The sequence below is a fragment of the Macrosteles quadrilineatus genome, unplaced genomic scaffold (genome assembly GCF_028750875.1).
Source record: "Macrosteles quadrilineatus isolate MER2022 unplaced genomic scaffold, UCM_ALF_1.0 Scaffold_7__1_contigs__length_78375512, whole genome shotgun sequence".
In the NCBI taxonomy this organism is placed as follows: domain Eukaryota; kingdom Metazoa; phylum Arthropoda; class Insecta; order Hemiptera; family Cicadellidae; genus Macrosteles; species Macrosteles quadrilineatus.
In genome coordinates this window covers 73,554,769-73,582,669 of record NW_026542600.1, presented here as the reverse complement: position 1 = coordinate 73,582,669, position 27,901 = coordinate 73,554,769, and the positions used below count along the sequence as shown (strand labels likewise).

The 27,901-nt window shown below is 34.4% G+C and overlaps 1 protein-coding gene across 1 annotated transcript in view; it reads right to left on the bottom strand.

The window, feature by feature from the left end:
• LOC128999081 (ubiquitin carboxyl-terminal hydrolase 1-like) overlaps nt 1-25,829 on the bottom strand; it is a 43,195-nt gene extending 17,366 nt beyond the window's left edge. Inside the window, exons 1-4 of the mRNA XM_054425437.1 lie at nt 25,634-25,829; nt 23,423-23,551; nt 13,176-13,304; nt 745-825 (exon numbers count right to left, since the gene is read on the bottom strand). Of these exons, the coding sequence (XP_054281412.1) occupies nt 745-825; nt 13,176-13,304; nt 23,423-23,551; nt 25,634-25,829 (535 nt within the window). The remainder of the gene's footprint in view (nt 1-744; nt 826-13,175; nt 13,305-23,422; nt 23,552-25,633) is intronic.
• Between the last annotated feature and the right edge of the window lie 2,072 nt (nt 25,830-27,901).

Below are 27,901 nucleotides of genomic sequence, written 5' to 3'. Positions count from 1 at the left end.
ATTCTTATCAGAATCATTATTAAATTGCTATTTAAAACCAAAATTTATGTTCATAAAATAGTCATAGTGGTTAATTGGATAGCGAAGGCCAGGGCCACATGAGGTGGTTTTGCCACACCTAAAAAAAGTTATGGGGGTTTCGTCAACATATTGAATAGGCCAAGTTTATCTAAGCCGCAAGAAGTTAAGCCCTTGGGAAGGGATGACACACACAGTCTTATAAAAGACAACAAAACATACGGTTTGACCGCGTGTTTGGTGCTCTTCTTCAGGCATTTCTAGTGGTTTTGAAAGAGTTTGTGGTTTGTGCATTTGTTTACCAATTATGTACAATGTTTGATACGGTAATTACAAAAAAACTCCCATCTATATGGTTTCGCATGTGCTCGTTAAAGGTTTGACACACAAGTGGGTTATCCGATAGGAAGGGATGAACCCAGTGATTTCTGTTAACCTTTGGTTCCTGCTCACAAACAGCTTCTAATGCACGAGCTAACATAAGAGTTTCGTCCATGACTACTACGAGTTAAATGGACTATGTTTTAATGCAGTACGTGGGGTGGGATAAACCAACAGAAAGCGGTTCACCCGCTCTGTGTGGCTGGACATTGATGGCGCGGCTTAACTTCGCAAGGCAAAACCGCCTCGTGTGGCCCCGGCCTAACATAAAAATGCCTGAAAAAATACAGACACAACCAAACAAAGTTAGAGACAGGCAAATGACCATGCTGATCAATTAGTTACCTTCAGTGTTTAGACTGCTATCATCAGGAGAATGCGTCTTGTGGGTGTCCACCAGCCCTCCGTATCCATTCAGCATCACGCCTGCTGACCAAACAAACATCAGTAACGCCAGTTATGAGAAATGACACACAACAACAACAACTCAATTCAGCCACTCACAAATTTGATATCAGCCATTCAAACAACCAATATTTGAAATAAGCTATTCACACTAACAATATGTGACGTAAGATATTCACGCCAACAATTTTTTACATCAGACATACATGTATATCTTGAAATCAACCTTTCACGCCGACAACAATATGTCGCTTCAGATACTCACACAAACAACTTTTGACATTAGACAATAGACATTAACACCAACATTAGACATCAGACATTTACAACAACAATATTATTGACATCAGCCCATTTACACCTACGATATGTGACTTTTAACATCCAGACAGATTAAGACCACAGGAAAAGAAATAACAATGGAAAGTCAAATTCATTTATTTATTTTTCCAAACATAATTAGGAATTTCTTTACTTTGCCTGCCACATGGGCTTTTTCAAAAAGGTATCAAGGAAATTGAGGGATGAGCTCAACAAAGGAAATTATGATGAGGAAACGAAGGATTGAAGAAATTTTACTTCAACAAATAATGTATGAATTTGAATTCCTACAGCACTTGGTAATGTTATACGACAAGGAATAGAAAAGGAACCATCAATTGGGACATAAAATAATGTTTACAATTTGAATAATGATTTTTATTTAAATATATACATAATTAAGGTAAAGACTGAAAACCACTTTTTCCTTTTTGTATCGGAACAAATAGACCTTTCTCCATCTTATAAATCAACTTCAAAAACCATCAACACAAAATTGTCTCTACTTTTTAAAGAGGAAAACGCCAAGTCCTACTTTTAAACTAACAATCGAACAAAGACAAAGAACAACAACCATGAGGTTCTAGGATTAAAACAAGAAAAAAGATGCGACTCAATCTTTTGAAAACACAACAGAACCAATGAAAATTCAAAGTAAACTTTCCAAATAGATGTGACAAATAATAGATAATTTAAAAAAAAAAATTATTTGCTCAGTCTTGTGACATAATACAGAGACTGATCACAATCTTAAAACAAATTGTTACAAGTTACTACATTAGATATTTGATGTAAAAATACGACTTGCCAGAAAGAAGACCATTATGACCCAAAGAAAGCAAAATATAATGATTAAGTCTTTACAAACAAACACAATGAAAAACAAATACTCATAATGAAACAAATGAAGACATATATTTTCAACCCTTATAAATTACTGCACACTTTGCACCGAACAGATGAAAATACCCCTGCCACAGCAAACCTGCGGACTTAGCGAATTTCCATTTGCCTGATTGGATTTACACTAAAATTTCTCCTTAAAAATATCGCATTAAGGCTATTCCCTATTTAAATAGAATTTGTTTAACTAGAACTCAAGTTGGCTGCAACAGGGAGGGTAAAATTTTTTTTTTTTTTGTAAAATGTTAATACTGTAGTTTAGTAAGAAATTAATGTATTTTCCAAATTGGGCCAAAATATGTTCATAAACAAGCAAACTACAACAGTTGACTTATTCCCCATAAGAATAACATGAAAATTTTAAATTAAATTTTTTTTTGAATTTTCACCGTAAACATTATGCCAATAACGCTTCAATTTACGAAATTATTTTTTTTTAAGCTCTACAAAATGGTTTGAAAAGAAATGGTGAAATTTTGTGTTTTTAGGGTCAATAATGGGAAAACCCTATTTTTACCCCATAATAAAACCCCCCATAAACCCCCTTTCCCATAGTCTAATCATGCTGGTTCGCAAATTCGTTTGAATAAATGTAGGTTTAAACGTTTGTACCAAATTTCATCATAATCGGATCATTTTTGCTATAGTTATCAAGGTAACAGAAACATAAATATATAAATGAATTTGAACGGATGGTGTTTTTTGCCTCAAGGGACCTCAAAACCAAAAATTTAATCGGTCCTGGGTCCAGGTCTTACTACGAGTACTACGGTAATAGATTATTCCCTATATGGAAAATTCGCTAAAAAACTAAAACAATCAAATTTTGTATTTGATTGGCTGTAAAAGATGTTGGTAGTTATTTTGATACAGAGTAGAAATCATAAATCTTTAAACTTAAGTAGCTAAATTATATACAGACCAGTTGAATGTCTAAAGTGAGTAAAAATTCAAATTATACAACTTAATCCCACTATTAAAGAGTCTTCACCACCCCTCTAAAATAGGGCAAAACATGTCCTTTTCTTTAGCTGCTTTCGATACTATTTGTCGTTACTGAGTTTGGAAAAAGTGTTTTCTTGTAGTCAAAGTATGTAAAATACTTAAGTGCATCTCAAATAGATGTATTTTTATTTTAAGTATTGTTTACCCAAAGCTATAGAAACAATTTGAAATTCGTTTTAAACAATGTAAGGTAGTAGAATGGCGCAGTAACTCAAATAAATCAAATAAAAAAATTAAAAAAAAAATTGATCAATAATGTGGCTTGAAGCAGCTAAATAAACCATGTTTCGGCTTGATTCATACGGCTATTGTGTACTACTAGCCGCTTGCAAAATGTCAGGTCAGGCCATTGTTTACGTATTGTCATTGGTTGACCTTGACACAATGACACACTCCAGCCACGACCACCTTTAACGTGACAGACGTCCCACAAGATAACATGGCAGACAGGTAACACCAGCTCATTAATTCGCACTCTATTAATTTAAATTTATGAACATAAATTTATTAAAATATTGAAAATAAAACCGAAACACAATATGAATTAAAAATTATATCATTTTAAGTGGAGTCAATATTGTCATAGTCCAGTAACCAATCATTCATAAATACACAAATACCATTAGCTGCTTTCAAACAAAACAGCTGTTACAACACCACTTGCGACGTTGCCACTTCGAAGGCCGCGGCCTGGAGTTAAAAGCGGCCATGCTCCAGCCCATAGAGCATAAGAGAGGTTATGTTTTTGTTTATAACCTCTGATTGTCACTGACAGTGATGCAACGAAACATTGGGCACGTTCTGGGACTAAGTACCGATGCACATTAACCGGTGAATTACTCACCGGTACCGCCCTGGGGCAAGAGTCTTGGTATCCCAGAACGGTTAATCACCGGTTTACGGTACACATTGGATTATGATTTACACATCCACCTACTATTTGCTTTATAATATTTAAATCAAACAAACAGACTTGCCCTCACGTAATAAATTATTTGAAAATTATTTGTTTATTACGTAATATCGAATTGAACAAATTATTCACTCATTACGTAATATAACCTATAAAACTGATGAACATTATTCTATGGACCCGCCATCTTGCCTTAGCTGCAAGCTGTTGTCCAAGAAACTGACCAATCAGAGGCCGCCGGTGTATTATGCACCGTACAATTTCTCCGGTGCATAAATCTTGCACCGGTGGAGGAAAAAGAGGAAATAGCTGTCTGCTACTTCTTCTACAGCTGCCCCGAGAACAAGAAAAAAATTATTGGACCTGCTCTACTGATGCATTGGATAAGTTATTATAAATTGTATTTATGTGGAAAATAAGTTGAATAATGCTTGGCTAAGTCAGGAAACAAGCGGGGAGCCCTTCTGGCTCACCCGATTATTGAAATGTAGGAAATCACAACTTAGTCGGTTGGGTGCCAGAACGACACATTTTTTGCACCAGCGCGGCACCGGTGCACCGGTACATGTTCCCAGAACGCGCTCATTGTACCAAACACTAATTGCACCACTCAACAATTAAATTGGTGTGAAGAACTGATTAATTGAAATTCAAATCATTACAATTTCTCTTCTTCTCAATCCTTGAACCTCATTAGTCCGTTACTCGTGTTGTTATGAGTAAAACTATGCGGTTATGAAAGTAAAAAATGCTGTTGTGTGAAACTTTTCAATTCTTAGAACTGAACTGAAACGGCTACTTCAAAAAAAGGGTCGTAGGTAAAAATGTTATTTTTATTTGTCTTGTTTTCGTGGCTAAGCCCCTATAATAATTGCTATTGTAAAGGCTTACCTTAGCAATTATATGTAAGCAATCCAGAGGCTAAAATGTTTGAAATAATAATTATTTTTCATGATAACATCATTAAAGCAATTCAAATATATAACAACATATTGATCCACTCTGGTTGGTTCTCAAAGAGAAGAAATTATCTAAATAAGAAGAGCAGTGATGCTAGTGATTAAAATCCAAATGTGCGGCTCAATGTCCAAAGGTAGAGAAGTTTGCCGCTGTGTGTGTGTAGGTGCGGAGTCGTGTCTTTAGTAGTCGTTTGTGTACGATGTTTTCAGATTGGCGCACCTAATGACCCCGAGCTACCTGCCTGTCTAAACATCCCCCCCCCCAAGGCCATACCCACAAAACGCAACCACCCCAAGGGTGGTGAAGACTCTTAAGAATAAACCTGAAATTTCTTGGCTACATTCACTACATAACCTACAGAGGGGCAAACAGGTTAAACCAGGGCTCTTTTTATATTTAGAGCGGAGTGGTATTATGGAGTTTGGGTTAGCTATTTGTGATGGTCTCGTGGTCTGAGGTTTACTTCTGCTTCTTCTAGTTTTTTTAAAATATTTGTTGATGATGACCATTTGGAAAAGTTTTTTCAGGGTGTCCATTTTCCTGATATACTGTTCCTCAGTCAACAAATAATATCTTCTTCGATTTGACATAGAGGTTCCTTGAGGCATCCTTTGGACTACGAGGGAAAGATCCAATGTTTTGAAGATAGAAGAACTGGATTACATAATCTTCGCCGCAGGCTTTTCTGAAAATATAACCAGAAATGTTAAATGTCGTGAAACTTGCACAGAATACTAAAATGTTGGATTAAAACTACTGCATAAATATTTTAGATGGATTATTGGCTTATACGTAAATAATTATGCTTACCAATTTGTTATTTTATATACTTACCATTGAGTTAGTAAGTATATATGATTATGTATACATAGGAACATACTGAATATAGTTAATGAATTGCAAATATTTGCCAAAAATATTGAAGTTCTCATGCACCTAACGGGAGGAGGTGAATTTCAACAAATAAAAATTATAAGGAAGAAGTAAGAGGGGAGTTCTGATTTAATAAAAGTTATCCAGTAGAATACTGTATAAATGGAACATTAGAAATAGTTCCTGTCAAATTATCTGAAAAAAAATATCTCAATGTAAAGTATAAATTTGTTTTCTTATAATGAATCCCTTACAAGACAATGCACTGTCCTTGCTTGAAATCACAATTGGTATAGTGGTCAAAAAGCTGGGAAAGGTGACAATTGTAAATTAAATTCCCTAAAAATATATGTTATTTTGTAAATTGGCTTAACTACAAAAACGTTACTACAAGTCTGCAACAATGATATATTTCCATTTACGTAAATTAGAGAAAAATTGTGACAGCTACCATAAGAACAAATTTAGATGTTAAGTAAGTTAAGAATGAATGTCCCGACCAAACAAGAGAAGGCTGAAACCTGCAACTCATTTAAAATAAAATCATACCAAAATACGTTCAACAATCAAATACAATAAAGTTATAGGCTACTATCTCCGACAGTTTGTATTAAGCTAGGTTACTCATTTGTCTGTCAAAAAGTTCCAATAAGTATATCTTGATTGATACTTATATTTTAATTAATCAATCGATCCCAGATCCTGAAACGTGTAAACTTTGTTTTTTACTGATCACTATAGAAAATGTCCGCAATAATCCTCAAAAAGTAATCATACAACTCATCTTTAGTCAAGTTAATCGCCAACCCCGTGTTTGTAAACTATCTGCTTGTTTAAGCAAAAGGTTTTACACTTTAAACCCACACCTCAACAAATCAGCAGAGCGCCTTCAAATCTAGTATCAACTGGAAGAAAGGTTAGTTAAATAAAGATGTATTGATTGGAACTGACTGACAGAAAATTATGTAAACTAGCTTATTTCAGTAAATTAACTTGCACTCACTATACTTGGTTCGGATTATTAGTCAATTGAGTTTGAATAAAAAATGTATAGCAAATAAAATTCTGACAAGATAAAAATGGGATGCAATCTAAATAATTTCTATTAGCTGCTTTATGTGCAAAAGCTGAAAACACTTGGTAAAACCATGCATTTTACCAAGTAAAATACATAAAATTTAAAATATTTCAACAAAGGTGCAACATACAAAAGGATCCAAACATTAAGGTAGTAGATATAATACAGTATTATAATTTATTTTTTCTATATAGCAATAAATATATTGTAGTATTAAATAATAATAGCTTAATTATTACAACATGCACTATGCAGTGATATTAGCTGAATGACTACCAAATGCACTATTCAGTGATATTAGCTGAATAACTAGAACATGCACTATTCAGTGATATTAGCTGAATGACTACAAAATGCACTATTCAGTGATATTAGGTGAATGACTACAAAATGCACTATTCAGTGATATTAGCTGAATAACTAGAACATGCACTATCCAGTGATATTAACTGAATGACTACAACATGACTATTCAGTGATATTAGTTGAATGACTACAAAATGCACTATTCAGTGATATTAGCTGAATAACTAGAATATGCACTATTCAGTGATATTAGCTGAATGACTACAAAATGCACTATTCAGTGATATTAGCTGAATGACTACAAAATGCACTATTCAGTGATATTAGCTGAATGACTACAAAATGCACTATTCAGTGATATTAGCTGAATAACTAGAATATGCACTATTCAGTGATATTAGCTGAATGACTACAAAATGCACTATTCAGTGATATTAGCTGAATAACTAGAACATTCACTATCCGGTGATATTAGCTGAATGACTACAACATGCACTATTCAGTGATATTAGCTGAATAACTAGAACATCCACTATCCAGTGATATTAACTGAATGACTACAACATGACTATTCAGTGATATTAGCTGAATGACTAGAATATGCACTATTCAGTGATATTAGTTGAATGACTACAAAATGCACTATTCAGTGATATTAGCTGAATAACTAGAATATGCACTATTCAGTGATATTAGCTGAATGACTACAAAATGCACTATTCAGTGATATTAGCTGAATGACTACAAAATGCACTATTCAGTGATATTAGCTGAATGACTACAACATGACTATTCAGTGATATTAGCTGAATAACTACAAAATGAACTATTCAGTGATATTAGCTGAATAACTAGAACATGCACTATATCCAGTGATATTAGCTGAATGACTACAACATGACTATTCAGTGATATTAGCTGAATAACTAGAACATGCACTATCCAGTGATATTAGCTGAATGACTACAACATGACTATTCAGTGATATTAGCTGAATAACTACAAAATGCACTATTAAGTGATATTAGCTGAATAACTAGAACATGCACTATTCAGTAATATTAGCTGAATAACTAGAACATGCACTATTTAGCGATATTAGCTGGATTACTAGAACATGCACTATTAATAAATTTCTGGAGCTTAAAGTGTTTAAAAAAAGGTTGTATGACTGGCTGATCCAAAATCCTTTTTACAGCCTAGACGAATTTTATAAAGAGCATTCTGTTAAATTTTAAATCAGTATTATAGTTATAAGCCTATCTGTTACAAATTGTATGTTATGTATTTTTTTTTATTTATTTTGCATGTAAAATGACACTGTCTATTGCATGTATGTAATGCTGAAAGACAATAAATGATGATTCTGATTCTGATTCTGTACTGATCAATTTTAGGTGGCAGCATCCGGATGCCAATCCAAAACATCGCTGCCAGAGATCCGTAATCCGTGGCATTGCTTATTCACCACAAAATTGTATTGAACAACTACCTCTACAAGCCATACAATAATTGATCTGGTAACTTTCAACATTTCACAATATTTCCAATCTCAATCTCTTGGATATAAGTTCAACTAAACAGCCTTTTTTCAAGTAACTTACTTGGATCTGTATCTATGTGAGGACTAAAACATTTACTGCAAAATGATCCTTTGTTTAGATGTCTATTCAGCAAACAATGTAGTATCTAGTGTAAAAATGTATGCAGGCCCATAGGCCTACAATTTAACATATTGAATTTAACATTAGATAAAATCAATTTTCTAACACTTAAAATGTTGTTAACATACAGAAAAGAAGCAAAAGAATAGACACAATAAGCAGGCACATCATACAAAGGAAAAAGTGAGCAAAGATTAACTATACCCATACATAGTGTAAAAATAGGTTAGCAAGCAAACACATAAAATTTACAGGAACTAGTGATTATGAGACAAACACTTTCTCATGCAAAAACTTGATGAATGCATCGGTGAATCATTCGTCTTGTACTTAACTTCAAGATGTGAAGTTTTCTGTATCCTTGGAACCAACTTCTATACCAGACAGCGGTGTCTCCGTTCTTGTTGTTCTTTTTTTTTTAGTATAGTAATACGTAGGCCTACACTTTTTCATCAAACAGCAAAACGTCCCTTTTACAATATCTCAGCAATACCAGAAAAACAGGCAACATTGTCGTTTGTTCAGATTAATTTTCGCTAAAGATGTTGCCATCACTTCGGAATCCCAAGGTCTTTAAAAACCTCAAACTTAATGTAATAAAAGTTTAAACATCTTAGGATTGTACATTACCATAATATCCTCATTATATACTGGGTGGCGCATAAAGAACGCATGGATTTGAGTTGAGTGGTGAGAGCAAAAGGAGCGTAGTGGAGGGACTGGGCCTGGTTGTTTTGTAGGTTATGGTGTCCAGTTTTAGTAGCAATGGTGCAGTGGTCCGTGGTACATCGCATTTTTGCGGTAGAACATTTATTCGAAAGTAATTAAATCTGTTAAAACTGTTCAACGGCTTTTCTGCACAAAGTTCAATGTTCTGCGAGTCCTGAAAAAAGTACGGTAAGGCCCAAAAATAACGAAAGCTACACCAAACGTTAAGTTTCAAATCGTGCAGTGGTTTTTGATGCGATTCTTTTGGGTCTTCTGCTGCCAAATAGTGCCAGTTTTGCTTATTGACATAACTATCCAAATGAAACTGCGCTCCATCATTAACATCATACACAAAACGCCATCAGTGGTGAGAACATCAACCATTCTCTCTAAACAGTTTCCATTTTCGTAATCACGTTCATAAATCTTCTGTACGATCATAATTTTGTAAGGATGAAATGTTAACTCATCTTTCAGGTTGCCCTGCAACGAGCGTCAAGACAAGCACACAGTTGGAGCGCATCGCCAAGTGTAACAGACGCCCTTACTCTGTCGACATTTTGTGGATTTCGGGCCGTGCAAGGACAACCAAACCACTTCTGCTTCATAACTGATTCAGTTGTGCGAAAAGAAGCTATCCAACAAAGTATTGTGTTGCGATCGGATTTTGTTTTGAACCATTGAACTGTGCACGGAGAAGCCATTGAACAGTTATATCAGATTCATTATTTTTGAATAAATGTTCTACAGCAAAAACGCGATGCGCCAGGTCGATTGTACCATTACTACTAAAACTGGACGCTCTAACCTACAAAACAACCAGTCCCAGTCCCTCCACGGACGCTTTTATTGCTCTCACCACTCAACTCAAATCCATGCGTTCTTTATGCGCCACCCAGTATATATATCATTCAAAGGCTTGAATCACTGCAGATCCTCAATTAAAACCCAAGCAGCAACTAATTCTATAAAAATACAATCTAAAAATATTTTTTATTACTCTACATATAAAACTTTATCATTCACATAAATTAATTTTCTCAACCTAGACTTACTGAACAAAACCGACTCATGAAACTTTTCCAAGATTTCCAGCTTTAACTTTTTTATCTTTTGTAGTATTAAATTCATACATATAATGCCTACATACACTGCCACTTTGGTTGGTTATGGAGAAAGCAAAGAAAGAAACCTTTAAAAACTTACACACAAATACATGGTCTCAAATCATATTGTATAACAATGTGTTTTAAATATCACTACTCATAGATAAGAAAAATTCAATAATCAATTTTACAAAGTTAAGTTTTTTAATATTTGCAAGATTTAAGGACTGAAATTTTATTCAGGACAAAAACCATTACAGTAAAAAATGTTTTGAATGCCAATGCCTCACACGTCCCTTTGTAAAAAAAAAAAATCAAGAACACAAATCTAGACAAAAAATTATAAAAATGTATATTTGATAATAATTGTTTAAATTATTGTTACACAGAGTTAGAATAGATTTACAGTCACTTTAAGAATTAAAGTAATATTTTATGGTAATAATCTGATACGTCTATGTTTGTTGGTTATTTAAACTCATAGAAACTGTCCAAAGAAAATTAGAATAATACTTATCTGCCCTTATTTTGAGGAGTTCAGCCGTAACCCTTAAGTTGAAAAAAAACCAAGCCATTTGTATTGCATTTTGAAACCCATTTAATTAAATTAAAATTATGTTTTGATAACTTTTAAACAGTCCAGTAGGCCTACTTATTACTGATGCTTGTTGTTGAAGCAATCCAGGCACATTGCACGATGATCCGGACAGGTTCTACAAAAGGAATTGACTCATTTGGCTCCTTTCCTGACTTCCTTTGTTACCTTCTCATCTACAAGAGCTGATTTGACACTGTTTCTGGAGATACAGCTTTGTTGACGTTTGCAAACATTATCACTTGATTTTAGGAAATTTCAGGCAACACCAATAACATCACCAATGTTAGCGGCGATTTGATAGGCTTGCTAACATTCATGAAATCACCATTAGATTCTTCAACGTCCTCAGCATTATTAATAACATCACCAACATTTTTTTTTGCCCTAGGACGCTAGGCACGAGTCCGGGATTGTTTCTCACATTACTTCAGACTAGACCTAATTGCGGCATTATCACTTAGAAAAAATCCATTGGTGATTGGGCGGGATTTGAACCCGGGACCTCAAGCACCAAAGTCCCGTGCTCTAATCACTAGATTAGCTCGCTCCCCCAACATCACCAACATTGATAATGCTATCTTCAGTGAAATTTATGGCAATATTGCTAGCTGCTTTAATGTTCGCGGCAACATTTAAAGCTTTTTCAACAACATCACTAGCTTTGATGATCTTCATAGGCCCTAGTGACATAGTTGGCTTTGTACTAATGCCTTAAACAAAATTTACAGTTTTCAAAGTTTAATTTAGGATATGCAGATTTTCATAATAGCAGGACTCTACTGTAATTATTTATTAAAAAATTATATTTTTATACTTTTAACAAATGTATTTTTTTAAAGTCATATTTTGGTAAATTTGTATGATATCAATGAATAACCAGGACTTGTCATAATTTTGGTAGGCTACCAAAATCTTAAAAACTATATATGATTTCATTAATTAAACATTTGTTTGTTTTTAAAATCAGACTAATTGAAAACTAAAAACAATTTGAATTACTGTTTCTGCCAAACTAGACGGCTTTAAGCACTTGATCTACCCATGGGTCAGCAAACATTATAATAATTATCAGTAGGCTACCTATGTATCTCAGGATAAATTATTATTAAAAATTAAAAAGAATTTGTTGTCCAATAAAAAAAGTTTGTAAGATCGACACAATCCAAAATTTGATAACATAAACGTAGCACAAGTTCTGAGGCTTGTAGGACAGCTTGTATTGCTGAAACCACCATTTGAAATACATAACTTGTGGACACACCATACTGCATGGTGAACATAGATTAGAGTCAGGGATTACAAAATTAAAATAGACCGGGCATGTAATTCAAGAACAATTTCAGGTTTTCAAGGTTCAAAATTACTAAATTAAAACTTTTTGAGAAAAAAAAATAGGGAACTGGCTTACTTGTAACCTGCCTGTACATTATAAAGCGTTTTAAGAATCAAAATTAACACACAAAACAATTCAAAAGAATAAAATGTAACTTAAACCTTTTTAGATTGTGAAAGCCGTTCACAGTTATTTATTTTAGGGTCAGTTTGAAACAATGATTGCCTTACAAAAAACTAAACTTCAGAATAACAGCACCGTTGTGAGAATTTCATTCAATCGTATCAATATTTGTGTGGTTATTTTCTGTGGTTGTGGAACTACTTAAGTGTCATCATACCCAGCATTCGTTGTAGGCCTAACATCCGTGATTTCTTGAGATTACAGTGATATCCATGAGGAGAATAAACATTTGGCGATTACTGGCGGACTTTATAGGTGATTAGTAGACATTGGCAAGGAAAATCTAAAGTACTTTACTACCTAGGCTTGATATGTAAATTCTTGACATTGTAAAGACATTGTAAATAAATTCTGCATCTTCCCCATCGAACCTTAGGTAATTTAATTAAAAAATAAAACTATGTAGTCACAAGCCCATACCTGCATCTATTGGCGTTGCCATAGGATAACAATATTTGTAATGAGTGTCTGCAACTTCTTGGCAGAGTCGTATTCTCTTCAATGGCGGTGAACTTGGATCAACACCTAAGATAGTCATTTTTTCCTTCCCTGAAAAAAACAACATGTTAACTTGATTAACCGGTTCATAAAATACATGAGGCACTGTTCAAGACATCATTGATTTTTCTGTTTCAATTCTGTTTTTGGGTTCTGGCTAGGCTATCAGTATTCTACGATAAGATCAAGTAAATTGACTACCGTAACCTAAACCTACATAGGGACTAGAGCACTGAGCCAGGGTTACATCTGGCATCAACCTTTAATTTACTTAGGAAATTTGGTACTTTAGTATTATTCCGCCCATTGTCAGCCCACCCTTATAAAGCATGCCACAGCGGTTAGGTTGGGTTATCATAGAAAGTACCGGTATGACTCATCTGGTATCCTTCGATTTATAAATACACGAGGAAAGTCCTACAAACATATTTATGATAACCCAACCTAACATAACCGCCGCAGCGAGCTGTAAAATAAGTGACCTCCGTATAATACTAAAGTACCGGAAATTTAGCAAACAATCAAATTGAGTAGAACCTTTTCTCAAATGTAAATCAACGTGCTGATTAACTTAAGAAGTGTACTTCTTATAACTTTAGCTCATTTCCCTAGGGAAGTAGCTATTATCGTAGGTGGCACGGTAAGCCCTAGGCCCCGGAATTACTTTTTGATGTCCCCAGAGGCTTAAAACAATAACTTATTAGTTCAATTTATTTTATACCTTGTGTGCAGGGTTGCCACCTTAGGTTAGGGGAAAATCGGGACATACCCCCCCTCCCCCTGGATTAACATAGGCTTAAACACTGAATTTAACACTGAAATTAGGAATTTCAGATTACAAATAAAAGAAGCACAATTTTAGGCTGAAAAGAATGGTATATATAACTTATAGTTTAAATGTAACAAAGAGTATCAATCCGATAGGTAAAAAACAAATTGTGCGCTTCTCATTTATATTCTTCACTTTTTGCGCTAAAAGTCATTTTGTCATCTAAACATTTTACTTCCTTATGCTAAAAATAAAATCTATTTACATAAAAGGTCCAAATAAAACTTGAAAAAGTCATAATAAATTATTCAGCGCATACTAAGTCAGAATCAGCGCGAAACTAGTCAGAATCACTCCCCGCTGCTGCCCTGTCATTCAAACTAGGCCACCCTCTAATGGTTGGTATCCAAAAGTGGTTCATTTTGTGGAAACATGCGGGATGTACTCCCCCATTGCAGCCTGGGCAGTAAAAATGGCTTCTAGACTTTTTGCCTTTAGCAGAACACACAAGACATCTACAGAGTTTTACACCTGGAACCCGAGTAAGTATAAGACCGTTATCCCCTCCAGGGCCAGGCATGGGGTTCTCATCTTGCTGGACAGAAACTTCATCCCCCTCAATTAGAGACTCTATACTTACAATAAAGTCATGCCTATTCAGTGGCTTGTCTGTATTTTTGGAATAGAGAATCCATGCGTCAAAAAAGTGCCATTTCCGTAATGTCATAAATTCTCTTCCAGTATATTTTTGTTTGCCTGGGACCTGATACATGGTAAATAGATTTATCTTTTGAGTCCACTCTCCAATGTTTAGGTTGTACCTACTTATGGATTAGAATTGGCTTACCTTTTTGTCTAGCACTCTTACTCGTTACAATGTCGTCTTTACAGCCAGTAGTAATCAAATATACAGGTTTCCGTTTTTCTTTCTGCTTGTAACCTACCAATAAAATGTCTTTTCCCCCAAAATAAATGCTTTTTGCAAGGGTTCTGATTTAGTTTCAATTACCTTTTTTTAAAGGTTTGACTTTTTATTTACTGTGCCAGTTAGGTAGGCCTATGTTTTGTGATCTAATAACTTTTGTGTAACCAGTAGCTTAGTATAGTAAGTTGATTGTCTATGAACAAATGGCATCCCTTTCCTAACAAACTACACTTTCTCATCAAATGCATAACTACCTTAAATTGTGTAAAAGGGTCATCTCCATCTTGGCCTTCTAAAAAGCCCTTGCCAGGATAAAGCTCAATGTGTAAAACATTTGAATGCGGCCAAAACTCAAGAAATCATGTTTAGCCTTAATACAAATGTTTCCAGTGATGAGTCTGTAAGACTGCTAGGTTTCACCCTGGATTCGGAGCTTGCGTGGGATGACCATACAGCACTTTGTGCACTTTGTGTAAAATTAAGTAGAGTATTACATATTTTGAGGAAGTTGACGTCTGAACTACCTTTTAACTTTTTGAGATTTGCTTTCTTTTCTTTTTTCCAGGCCCATATCGTATATAGCACACTCCTGTGGAGTCACTCCCCGCATGCTCAGAAAGTACTGCTCCATCAAAAAAAGGCTATCCGAGTAATATGTCAGGTTCGCTATCTGGAGCATTGTAGACATTTGTTTGCTGAACTTCGCATTATGACTGTTGTGAATGTCTATATTTACCAATCTTTGTTAGCTATTAAGGACATAGAATATCTTGTTTGTAACAAGGATGTCCACTCATATCTCACGAGAAATAGAAGTAATGTAGGCTACATTTAAGTAGCAATAGATAGAGTAAAACTAATAACTGTTTTCCTATTACAGGCATCAAGTTTTACAATGCTCTCCCGGAAAGTGTTTGGTCATTGCGGAAGTCAAAATTTACTAAAATTGTAAAAGATTGGCTCGAAACAAATCCTTTTTATAAATCTGTTGAATATTATGATACTCTGAAGGCTGGCCATTGCTTTAATTTGTAGTTTTATTTATATACTCAGGTATGTGTCACAATTTCATTTTCTTTTGTTTTTTTGCCATAACTGCATGGTTTGCTGCTATGTTTGCTGTGTGAGATTAACTAATTTTAGCATGGTTTGTAATGGTGAACATTTCATTTAATTATATGAATTGGTTTGTTTTATTTTTAGCATAGTTTTGACGTTACCTATTGTATTTATTACTGAATGGTATAATAAATCTTTTGAATCTCTCTTGAATCCCTACCCAGTCTTGCAGTCTCAAATTTCAAATTTTTTGATACCGAATCTGTCATGTCGTTTGTTGGGCATATACTTGATGTAAACACACCTATTCTTCATGCCTATCATTGATTTGTCAAGAGATATATGTTCTGTTCTGGAATGAAATAGGCCTATTTCTTGAATGCTGCATTCATTAAATCCAAGAAAAATCTTACATTATACCAAGGATCGTGGTAAGGTTGGTCTTTAGGAATAAAACGAAGAGATCTGACTTGCACCATCGACCGTATAGCTTCAAACCTATTTAGGGACATAACACTAGATAAAAAAGGTGTCGCTTGAGATTTAGACTTGCTCCAATAGTCTGTTATATTTTTCTTCTTGATCAAACCCATATTGAGTACCAGTGCAACATATTTTTTTATCCACTTAGTCACATCGACCCACCTAGTTAGCCTACTCTTAGGCCCAAGCAATCCAGAGTTTCTCTATGTATTTATAATTTTGTTAGCATAGGCATTTGTATTCCTAACTATCAGCAGCCAAATAAGATTATTAAAAAAAGATAGAAGTATTCAATAGGGTTACTACTACGGGGCGGGCAATTTATAATTCCTGGGTGTCTTACTTCAAACTTTTCCTCTACATCAAACTCCCATTCAGGTGGATGTATTCTTATCCATATAGGATTCAAGTTTACATTTATGGGCCCATTAATGGTCCAGGGGGAACATCAGGATCATTAGGTGCAATTTCAGGAACTGCAATGTTTGCAGCTTCAATTTGTCTAGGTCTACTGTAGGCCTAGGCCTAGGAGGCTGACTCACCTGAGGTGCTGGAATTTCTAAAGATAGGGTAGGCCTAAGTTACAATTGGAAATTTCATTTATTGCCTGTTCAACATCAATAATTGAAGTATCACTGTAAAAGTCTTCAGGTCCAGGATTCCAGATTTCCCTACTTCCAGATGAAAAATCAAGAAGGGATTCATCGATTCAACGAAGCTTTCGTTATTTTCACACACACCACAAAAACACTGCATAGGAATTAATTGTCATACTACAACAGTGTAATTGTCAGGCAACAGACAATGCCGGCAGACGACAGCTGACTAGCAAGGCAACAATTCACAAAATCCAAAGACGTATAAAACGGATAAATTTCACTTTTGGTTTGCCGACTGCCTTCTAAATATAAACGGACTCTTTCCCTTCATCACTATATAAAAATCATTCAAATCGGCTGACGATTATTGATGTCATGGCTGTTATGGTGACGCGCTGTAAAAGGTATCGACTTAAGCGTTTTAAATAGGGATAAAATAGACGCGATCGCGACTCGTAGCGGATAGAGGATTAAAGAACAAGTACCGGTACAGCTTTAAAAGGTATGCCTGAGCTATGGGAGGGCTGCAAAAAACTACTACGTCTAGGCTATCTCCAAAAAATTACAACGTTTGCATTTTTACTTTGACAAAACTTTTGTTTAAGTTGAGTTACTCTTTTGAGATACCAAACAGCTGGTTAAAGTAAAGCAAGTACGAATACGTAGCTGCGGTAAAAATCCGTTACGTTCCCACAACTCTATTTTTTCCAATTAGGCCTACACTTCTATAGGCCTAGGCCTAACTTATTGGAAATTTTGGAAAAGTACTTACTTACTTACTTACTTACTCCCTCGACGTCGTTGACCAGCTCTTGCTGGATAGACTGAGTCAAAATAAAAATAATAATAATATATATATATATACATATTTACAAGTTTGGCGGCAGGTTAGACGCAAATTTTATAAAACTCATCTAGGGAGTACAAGGGTCTTGCCAGTAGCCACTCCCTCAGTTCGTTTTTGAAAACTGAGGCCTCAAGGTTTTTAAAGTACAGTGGCAGTCGGTTGTACATCCTAATTGCCAACATAGGAAAGCTGTCCTTTTTTTTGTTTAGTCTGCAGAAAGGGATATCAAGGTTGGATTTTGACCTTGTATTGTGATCATGTTGGTCTTCTCTCAATGCAAGACTAGAGATGTTGGTCCTTACGTTGTTTAGGGTGATTAGAATGTACTGGCTGTATACTGTAAGGATATTGAGTTTACTAAAAAGAGGTCTGCAATGTTCGTGGTAGTCAGCGGACGAAATAAGTCTGACTACCTTCTTTTGTAACAAAAGTATATCCTTACATCCAGCTGCATGGCCCCAAACCTCCAACCCATAGCTGATATGGCTGTGGAACAAAGCAAAGTAGACAGTCAGTAGGTATTGCTTTGTCAGCATAGGTTTGAGCTTCCTAAAGAGATGCAATGTCCTCGATAGCTTGGTGCACACTTTCATGGTTTGTTTTTCCCAGGTGAGTTTGGGGTCGATTATGAAGCCTAATAATTTTACTTCAGGCAGGTTATCAGGGATGGGATTCCGAGCTAGACTGCAGGTCATGTGTTGCGTTTTGGTTTCATTTAGGCAAAGCTTATTTGCTTTGAACCACGTCTTGGTTTTCTCAAAGGACTGTACAGCCTTGGCCCTGGCTTCCTCAGGAGTGCTTGCATCCGCAAAGATAGTCGTGTCGTCAAAAGGTTTTTGATCACACGTTATATAGCCTAAATTTGGAGAAAAGACATAAAATATTACAGTATAACCTTTGACTATTAATAAAACAACTAGACATTCCATCCCCATGTTAAAGTTGTAGCCAGGTTTTTAATAAAATTTGTCTTAGTTGATGTGAGCCACCTACGTAAGTCATAAGTTCTTTATTCCAAAATAACAAAAAACACATTGTATTGGAAAAGTCATAAAAATAAACAATACAGATTGCGCTGATCTAAATTACTGATTTCTGCCAAATACACGATGGTTTTTACCAAGTCAAACTGGTGGAATGACTTATTATGAGCTATAGCAACTGTTGTGACCCAGCAACTAGTATGTCAGTAACAAAAATTAAGGTACAAAATAGAGTTTTAGACTCTAGCGCAATCTGTGACTGGCTCACACAACTAGCCTACATTCTTTTTTAGTAAAAAATTGGCGACAGCTAATCCATAGAGATGGGATGTCTTCTTCTGTATCCAATAGTCAATGGTATAACTAATTACTGTACTGCAAATTTTAAGTTGTCCGGTAAGTTTGATTGGTTAGGTTAGATAACACTGTTCTAACCTAACCCAACCAAACTTCTCGAACAGCTTAACATTTGTTTTTAAGTAACTAAACTAAAATTATTGTTATGTCATTGTTGCCACAAAGTCAACAGTGATTCATAACCGCAGGCCACTACTGGCGACGCTAGAGTATATTCTACTATTTTGTGTGTTTTCTCCAATTTTAAATAACGTGTGATCAAAAACCTATTCTAAATAGGCTATTGTATTTTTCATAATTTATTACCTAAAAAAGGTTTCAATAAGTTAGCCTACCTATAGAAGTTTTTGGAAAAAATAGAGTTGTGGGCACGTAACGGATTTTGACCTATAGCCTACTTGGGTCATTCCATATGAAATCAACCAATAAAAAATTATTTTCAACCTGACCATCTTAGATTTTGATGAAATTTTGCATACTTGTAGTATTTTGAGTCCTGAATCCAAATATGCTTTTTAAAAAAATCTATCTTTTATAGTTTTTATGATATAAATATTTGAAAATGGTAAAAATTGGCGTTTTTTACCGTGCACGCAAATCTAAAATGTTGTTTAGGATGAGTTCTATTGGTCCTATCAAGTTGTAGCCTACAATGGCTCATTTTAAAGAGGATTCAAATGCCTTTAATCTGATACCAAACTCAACCTACTTTGGTGAAAATTAATTTTTTTTGAAAATTTCAAAATATGTTTTTGAAAAAAAATTTAAGATAGTGTTTTTTGAAAAATTTGAAAATTAGATATGTTAAAGAATGTAATCTAGTAAGTACATTATAAAAATTTCAAAATGGGATGATAATGGGATCAGCAGTTATGATAAAAATACTTGACTATGGTTCACTGTTTCCAAGCATTTTGGCGCATACGGCGTGCAAGTAGGCCTAATAACCTAAATGTATCATTAAATAAGAGTCTATTAATTATATGATTAAAATTAAAAATATGTGCCTATATTTGAATTATGTATGTCATATTTTGCTATATATAAACTAAATCTAGCAAGTAAACAACATTATTCAAGTTAACAGAGTTTCCGTCAACCTTTGAACAAACATGGACCAATGGGTTTTGGTTCAGGTTCCTCAGTCTTTTCCAGTTAGTTGTGTTGCAACGATTTACTGTAATCAATCTTTAAGTCTGCCTTTTCACTAGGCTGGAGACACTAGTCAGCCACTAGATCTGTGCAAAATCACATTGTGAAGCACTTTACGTTTACACCATCAGGTCGCAGCGACCCACCTCGGCTGTAGCGACTCAGTCTTGAGACAAGAGGAAAGACTGACAAACATAAGTTAGACCTGTGTACCTGTCAAACAAATTACAACTTCTCAAGACCGGGTCGCTACTGCCAAGGTGGGTCGCTGCGACCTGATAGTGTAAACGTAAAGTGCTTCACAATGTGATTTTGCACAGATCTAGTGGCTGACTAGTGTCTCCAGCCTAGTGAAAAGGCAGACTTAAAGATTGATTACAGTAAATCGTTGCAACACAACTGGAAAATACTGAGGAACCTGAGTCAAAACTCATAGGTCCATGTTTGTCTGTCTTTCCTCTCGTGACAAGAGAGAAAGACAAACAAGCATTGATAATTTTGTCACACAATATACTGTGATCAATCTATTTAAATCCTGTAGTAACCTTATTATTGATACATAGATAATATTCCATGATATCCTAATTATTTATTTTTAGGGAAATGTCTGCTCATAAGTATAAATAATGTACCGGTATTCTTACTTTAACAATTAAAATTTTTTTAGTGAAAACTGATTTGTGGATTTAAATACCACAAACCACATACCACATTTCTGTATAACTTTTATTTTGATATGTCAAAAATTAAAAAAGTTACGGAGAATTTTCAAAATGTCCGTCCGGTTATTTTTTAACTTTGCAAGGGTATTTTTTTAATATCATAGCAGTCAAATAAAGGAATTGGATTATAGCTGCTAATAATAACTAAAGCTCAAAACATCTGTTTTCATTAGAAAAATTATTTAAAAAAATAACACTTAAAACCCAAGTATTTTTTTTCATGTCCGGGAAATTTTGCTCCAGAACTTAGGGTCGTGACGCCATAAGTAAGGGTCAGCAAATTGGGTAATTTTTTCTTTCTTTTTTTTAAAGTTATTACTGCTTATAAAGTAATCAAAGCAGGTATTTTCTTAATCCCAGATAAATGGGCTATTCAATTATGGTTTTAAGTCATAAATCATAAACTTACTGGGTTTGCTGTAGACATGGAAGTTTGGACGACTTTATTTACTAAAATTTAAAAACTTCAGTGAAAAATAAGTATTTTTAATTTTTTGTAGAACCATAGTATGCACTATTAAATATTTTTTTTAAGTAGAGTATTTATCTGGGAATAGAAAATTATAATAAACATTATCATTTAAAGATAAAATTAATATGAAAAAAAAATAAAAAATGAAAAGTGGAAAGTTTGTTCAAAGTAGCCCCCATGTTCAAAGGTTGACGGAAACTCTGTTAACTTGAATAATGTTGTTTATTTGCTAGATTTAGTTTATATTATAGCAAAATATGACATACATAGTTCAAATATAGGCAGATATTTTTAATTTTAATCATATAATTAATAGACTCTTATTAAATGATACATTTAGGTTAATACGTACACGCTGTATGCGCCAAAACGCTTGGAAACAGTGAACCATAGTCAAGTATTTTTATCATAACTGCTGATCCCATCATCATCCCATTTTGAAATTTTTATAATGTACTTACTAGATTACATTCTTTAACATATGTAATTTTCAAATTTTTCAAAAAACACTATCTTAAATTTTTATTTAAAAACATATTTTGAAATTTTCAAAAAAAATTAATTTTTACCAAAGTAGGTTGAGTTTGGTATCAGAGTAAAGGCATTTGAATCCTCTTTAAAATGAGCCATTGTACAACTTGATAGGACCAATAGAACTCATCCTAGACAACATTTTAGATTTGCGCGCACGGTAAAAAACGCCAATTTTTACCATTTTCAAATATGTATATCATAAAAACTATAAAAGATAGATTTTTTTAAAAAGCATATTTGGATTCAGGACTCAAAATACTACAAGTATGCAAAATTTCATCAAAATCCAAGATGGTCAGGTTGAGAGCCTTGTTGATTTGATATGGAATGACCCACTTACTAAGCTGCTAATAAACTTATACTAATAGTGTAGGCCTATTCTAATTATAAGGGGATAAGCTTACTTTAACTGCATAGCTTCTAGCATTATATCAAGCTAGGTTAATTAAAATATTTCTCAAGATAGCTTAACTTAAACCCGCTAATTTCAGTGTCTATTTTAAAAATAATTTTCCAGGGCAGGCCCCCAGGGTTTGGTCAAAGTCTAAGTTAAATCTAGTGTCAACAAATTTTGGTAACCTTATCTCTTTGTAACTGCTAGGCCTAAGTTAGATCACTCACCTAGCTCAATAAGTGGTTTGTGATATTAGGCCTACAGCCTATTTAAGTTAACTTAATTTTTTATCCAAACTCCATATGGTGTAAAAACCACATACAGTGCTCAAAGATTCCAAGTGTTCTTAAGCTCAGATATTTAATATTGGCAGTCAGGCATAGGCTATGCCAGTATAAATCCTAACCCTAAATTACAGAGGGCTAGGCCTACATGATTAAGTTAGTAAGTTAAATGCTCCATAGTACTATGAAATGGAATAAAACTTGAGAAAAGTGCAACAGACATTTTAGAAACATTTCCCTATTTCGATGAACTTTGGTGACACTGAAAATGTAAAGATCTTTTCTTAAGGGCAACCTGGCATGTCTTCTCTACTCAAGAGATGGGTTTTTGAAAGGTCTAAGTTTCAGGGCAAATATTATGTTTATAATATTGCTTTAGATGTTGAGATAGCATTTAATTAGTGAGATAAAGTAAATCGTAACAAGCCCCCAAAAAATTAACAAATTACAACCACTAGGTCTGGGTCAAATTGGAACTTAGCTTGGAAAATTCATGGGGAGTTTCCTAAAGTAAGCTGGTTACATTCAGGATTGAATTTAGCGAAAACTTTTCCTAATATAAAATAAAGCAAAGCTAAAAAAAACTTACGAGCGATGTATATATGAATACATGGATCCTCCTTGGTAAATTTTGTTAAATTATAGAAGATCAACCGGTTACACTGAGGCTTTAATACACTGCCATTGCCATTGCCATTGAAGCCATTACTTCTCTCTTCTTAACCAACCAATCCATCCAACCAAACCAACCAATTGTAATTCATTTTTGCCTTCTTCTACTCCTACTTAAACCACTGCCTTCTGTAGCTATAAAAGTAATGATTTTCCAATGCTTCAAAACGTTATATATGTATGTACCTATAACCATAACAAAAAATTGATTAAAAGGGAGGTGCTGTATGTATTAAGAATAATTGTGCCAAAACCATTTAAATTGATAATTACTTTCAAATTGCGCCGACATTACTGTCATTAAAAGAAAGAACTCCGATAATAATGCGAAACTTAAATCCACCGAAGCTGTGCAACGTTACCAGACTAACGATTAAAAAAATGATGCCTAAAGCAAAAATTATCAGTGGTAGGTTTAAGGGAGAAATAGTCTTAATCCCGCGAATACTGATGATTTCATCCGAATTACCCTTTGAATTTAAGCAACTACAATTTCCTTTTTAGTGTCTTGCTTTCGCAATCACCATTATAAGGCACTAGGGGAATCCCTGACTATCGTTGGTTTATTTGTAGAAAAAAAATGCTTTTCACACAGACAGATGTATTTTGTTAGCGCAGCAACGCGCGCCGGGTAACTGCTAGTATTATCATATAAATGGCCTGGAGGCTTAACCATTGACTATAACACTAGTTCATTTCATTTCATTTCATTTATTTCCACGGCAATTTGTACATGGACAATTCAAAAATACATAATTCTATGTATGTTCTTCTACTAGTGTTATATAGTCAATGGCTTAACCACCCATGTAGCACAGATGGTTGGGCCAACGTTGGTAAATTGTGGAGCCACACAGTTGGCCAACGGTAGAAATGTCACCTCTTTAAACTGTTTTCCATCCAACCATTGACCAACCGTTTTATTTCACTCAAAATAATAAAGATTTAGTACGAAAAGCATAATTATTAGTTGAGTAAATTGATTAATAGTTCATAAAAACAAATTTTGAAAAAAAGCTAGAACAAAATTTTTCGGCCCAGACGGGTCTCGAACCCGGGTCCTTCGACTTATGAGCCTCTTACTTTACCACTGAGCTATCTGTGATTGTTGATATAGAGAGTTTTCAAGTGGTGAAAGAGTAGCCGACAGTTGCAATGGTCGCAATACTTCAAACATTTTTGATACTACACAGTATAATATGATTCTGTTAATCTGTTAAGGCATCATAAGTAGTTTTTTTTTTTTTTTTTAGTTAGAGAGGATACTGGTATTTGAATATATATTAATTAATTACTGTTAGATTATTAATGCTATTATAATTGCCTGTTATATGATTAATTACTCTTTCCCCTTAAATTGTTGCAAATAAGTTAAAGAATATTATTTTAAAAAATATTTGCATTATTATAATTATTAAAATTCATTGTTGTAGCCCCGGAACTGTATAAAATATCTGGTTTTACAATACCTTTATCAGTTCCAAAAACTTTTGGAAACTTTTGGAACTGATAAAGGTATTGTAAAACCAGATATTTTATTATAATTATGTTGTGAAAGCTAGACCCAGAGAATGAAAGTCGTGTAAACTCAACTATGGACCATCGTTGGTCCAACAAAAGTATCTTTTGTTGGTCCAACGGAGTGAAAAACGGTTGGACAACGGTTGGCTTGATGTATGATACCCAGCAATGCATATTAATGTATTTCATTAACAATGAACCAATGTTGGTCCACAGTTGTAAATATTGGTTGGCCCAACTACGAGATATACAGTTGGACAACGGTTGGTTGGTTGTGGAAGCTCCAACCAACCATCGACCAACTGTCCCACAGTTGGCCAACGTTGGCCCAACCATCTGTGCTACATGGGCATACATTAATAATTTATAAGAGTTTAATATAGTAGGGTTCCTAAATGGCTATACTTCTCACCTGCCAAGTAATCAAAAGTTTAGTGGCACACCCAGGGGGGGGGCTTTGGGGGCTTAAGCTCCCCCCCCCCCCAAGGACCTAGGGTTAACTCTTTACGAGGGTCAGGAGTCAGCTGTATATATGTGAAATGTTCACTAGTTTTTAAAATATCGTTAAGTTTAAAGCTATTCTTACTACAGAATTTAAATTAAATACTGTACATCAAGGAGCACGCGTTTTGTAACGAGTATTTATGCAGACAGACAGAGACAGCATGGTGCTCACTTACTTGTCCTTGACGTGCTCGCGCTGTGTGCTGTGTGTAGTTGACCCCGTCCGCCCATAGGTAAAGCTCGGCACTGCCCCCTGAGTGTGTGGGAAACACCCGGTTAGATGTTGGGTCAGTCGTCATGGTCAGGTCCGGCAAACTCTTCGATAGTGTGTGGAGTGTGGGGGGCTCAAGTAAACGGTAAAAACCGGAAAATAGTTCCTATGAGTCAAAATAAAGAGAAAACAAGAATACAACCTTTTACATAATTGCTTTGTCAATCAAATATCCACCATTTGTATTTTCTACATCAATATTTTTATATCTAGGTATTCTTCCCACAGAACATAATGAAACTGTTTTGTTAGAAAATAGATATAAACCAAGGCTCAATTAATTAACCAGTACAAACATCTGTTTTTAAATGCTGTATATATAAACATATATATATATTACTTGGTCCAGTAAAATCTTTTTTAAATGGCTGCCATTTTAATATTCGTAATTTAAATTACTAACAAATTGTTGATTATGATATTTAGGCTAATTATGAAAAAATTTAAAGTACACTTTTATTTAGTATTTCAATTTCTTATCAAACAACACCATATTCAAAAAGATCCAATAAAAATAGCTGAAACCTTATAAGTTTTAGTTATAAAATAAAGGCAAAAGGAGGTGACTGCAAAGTGAGGTATTCTACCTCATTTTATAACCAAACCCCCACTGCAGCAAACCTGCAGACTAAGCGAATTTCAATTTGCTAAATCTTTTACTAAAATATTTCCATAAACAAGACATATAGTTATTTCCCATTTCAATAACATTAGATTTAACGAGTATCTATATATTTGGTGCTAACGGGAAGGTAAAAAGTGTTATATCCTCCAAATGTCAAGTATATAGGATTAAAAAAATAAATGTATCAAAAAACCATAACCGAAAATAAACTGTTGTAGGTTGCTTGTACAGTGTGTTGAACAAGTTGGTACATTTATTTTTTTTTTGTTAGGGTTCATTTACACTACAAATCATAGACACTATTGAGCCTCAAAATATGTAATTCTTAAACACATGGCATGGCTCACTTACTCTACAGATCATAGTGCCTATGAGCCAAGCGTATGAATTAATTATTAAAATACAATCTTGCACCGGTGCGGTGGAGGGAAAAGAGGAAATAGCTGTCTGCTGTGTTAACTCACCAGTCTCCCAGAACGACTAACGGCGCTCTGTTTCTATCTACAGCTTTAAAATTGTGAAAAGATTGTGTATAAGAGAGCGTCTAAGAATAACCCCCTTTAGATGTAGCTGTTGTAGGGATGAGATGAGCATCGATAGTAGATGTTTTCGAAACATCGATATCGTTGGTATGTTACCGATGATTTTGGATGAAGTATTAAAATTTCAATGTTTCCCATACCTAAATCTTTTTAGTTTTGATAAAAATATGTATTATTTATTCTATTGAAAGGCTGATGAAATATTGAATCAAACTGGACTTAGACAAGTGTAGTGAGTGAGTGAGATAACTATCTACATTTGTGGGGTGCTTGTTCTCATGCTGCCTAAAATCAATTTATATTTGTAATAAATTTCAGTGGCAACGCTCCTGCTTTCCAACATAATAAATTAATACTGATATTTTAATTGTCTTGCAAATGTGAAAGAGAAACTGCCAATCTAGAACCTCTAGCTAGCAGCATAGACCAACCAACGCAATGGTGTTTTTAATTAATGCTAGTAGAATATGCCAATCCTTAATTAGCTGAGGCAGTACAGAGAACAGACGAAAAACTGAAAAAAATCTATTAACAAGGTGTTATCTCATCCATTTCTAGGACTCTCTCCAAACTAAAATGGACCTTAGACGAATTGGAGTAAACTGCAAGGTAAAATATATTCATCTGACTCATGACTAAAATCATTGAATATACTGTAGATGTAATTGTTTTATTCATGACGTGAATGTTAAAGTCTGCCATGCAGCTAGCTGTAAATAAATTCCACCATTAACTGTTCCTGAATCACAAAGCATATTTAACATGCTCAAATTAATGCATTATATAGGATGCCATCAAAAGAAGTAAATAGTAGGGGGTGATTATTACTAAACACAGTAAATAAACTGTAATTAATCAACTTTTTCTAATAAACTTTTATTAAATTCACATTGTATGAGTCAACAATGAATAAACTTAAACAATTTGTAGGAA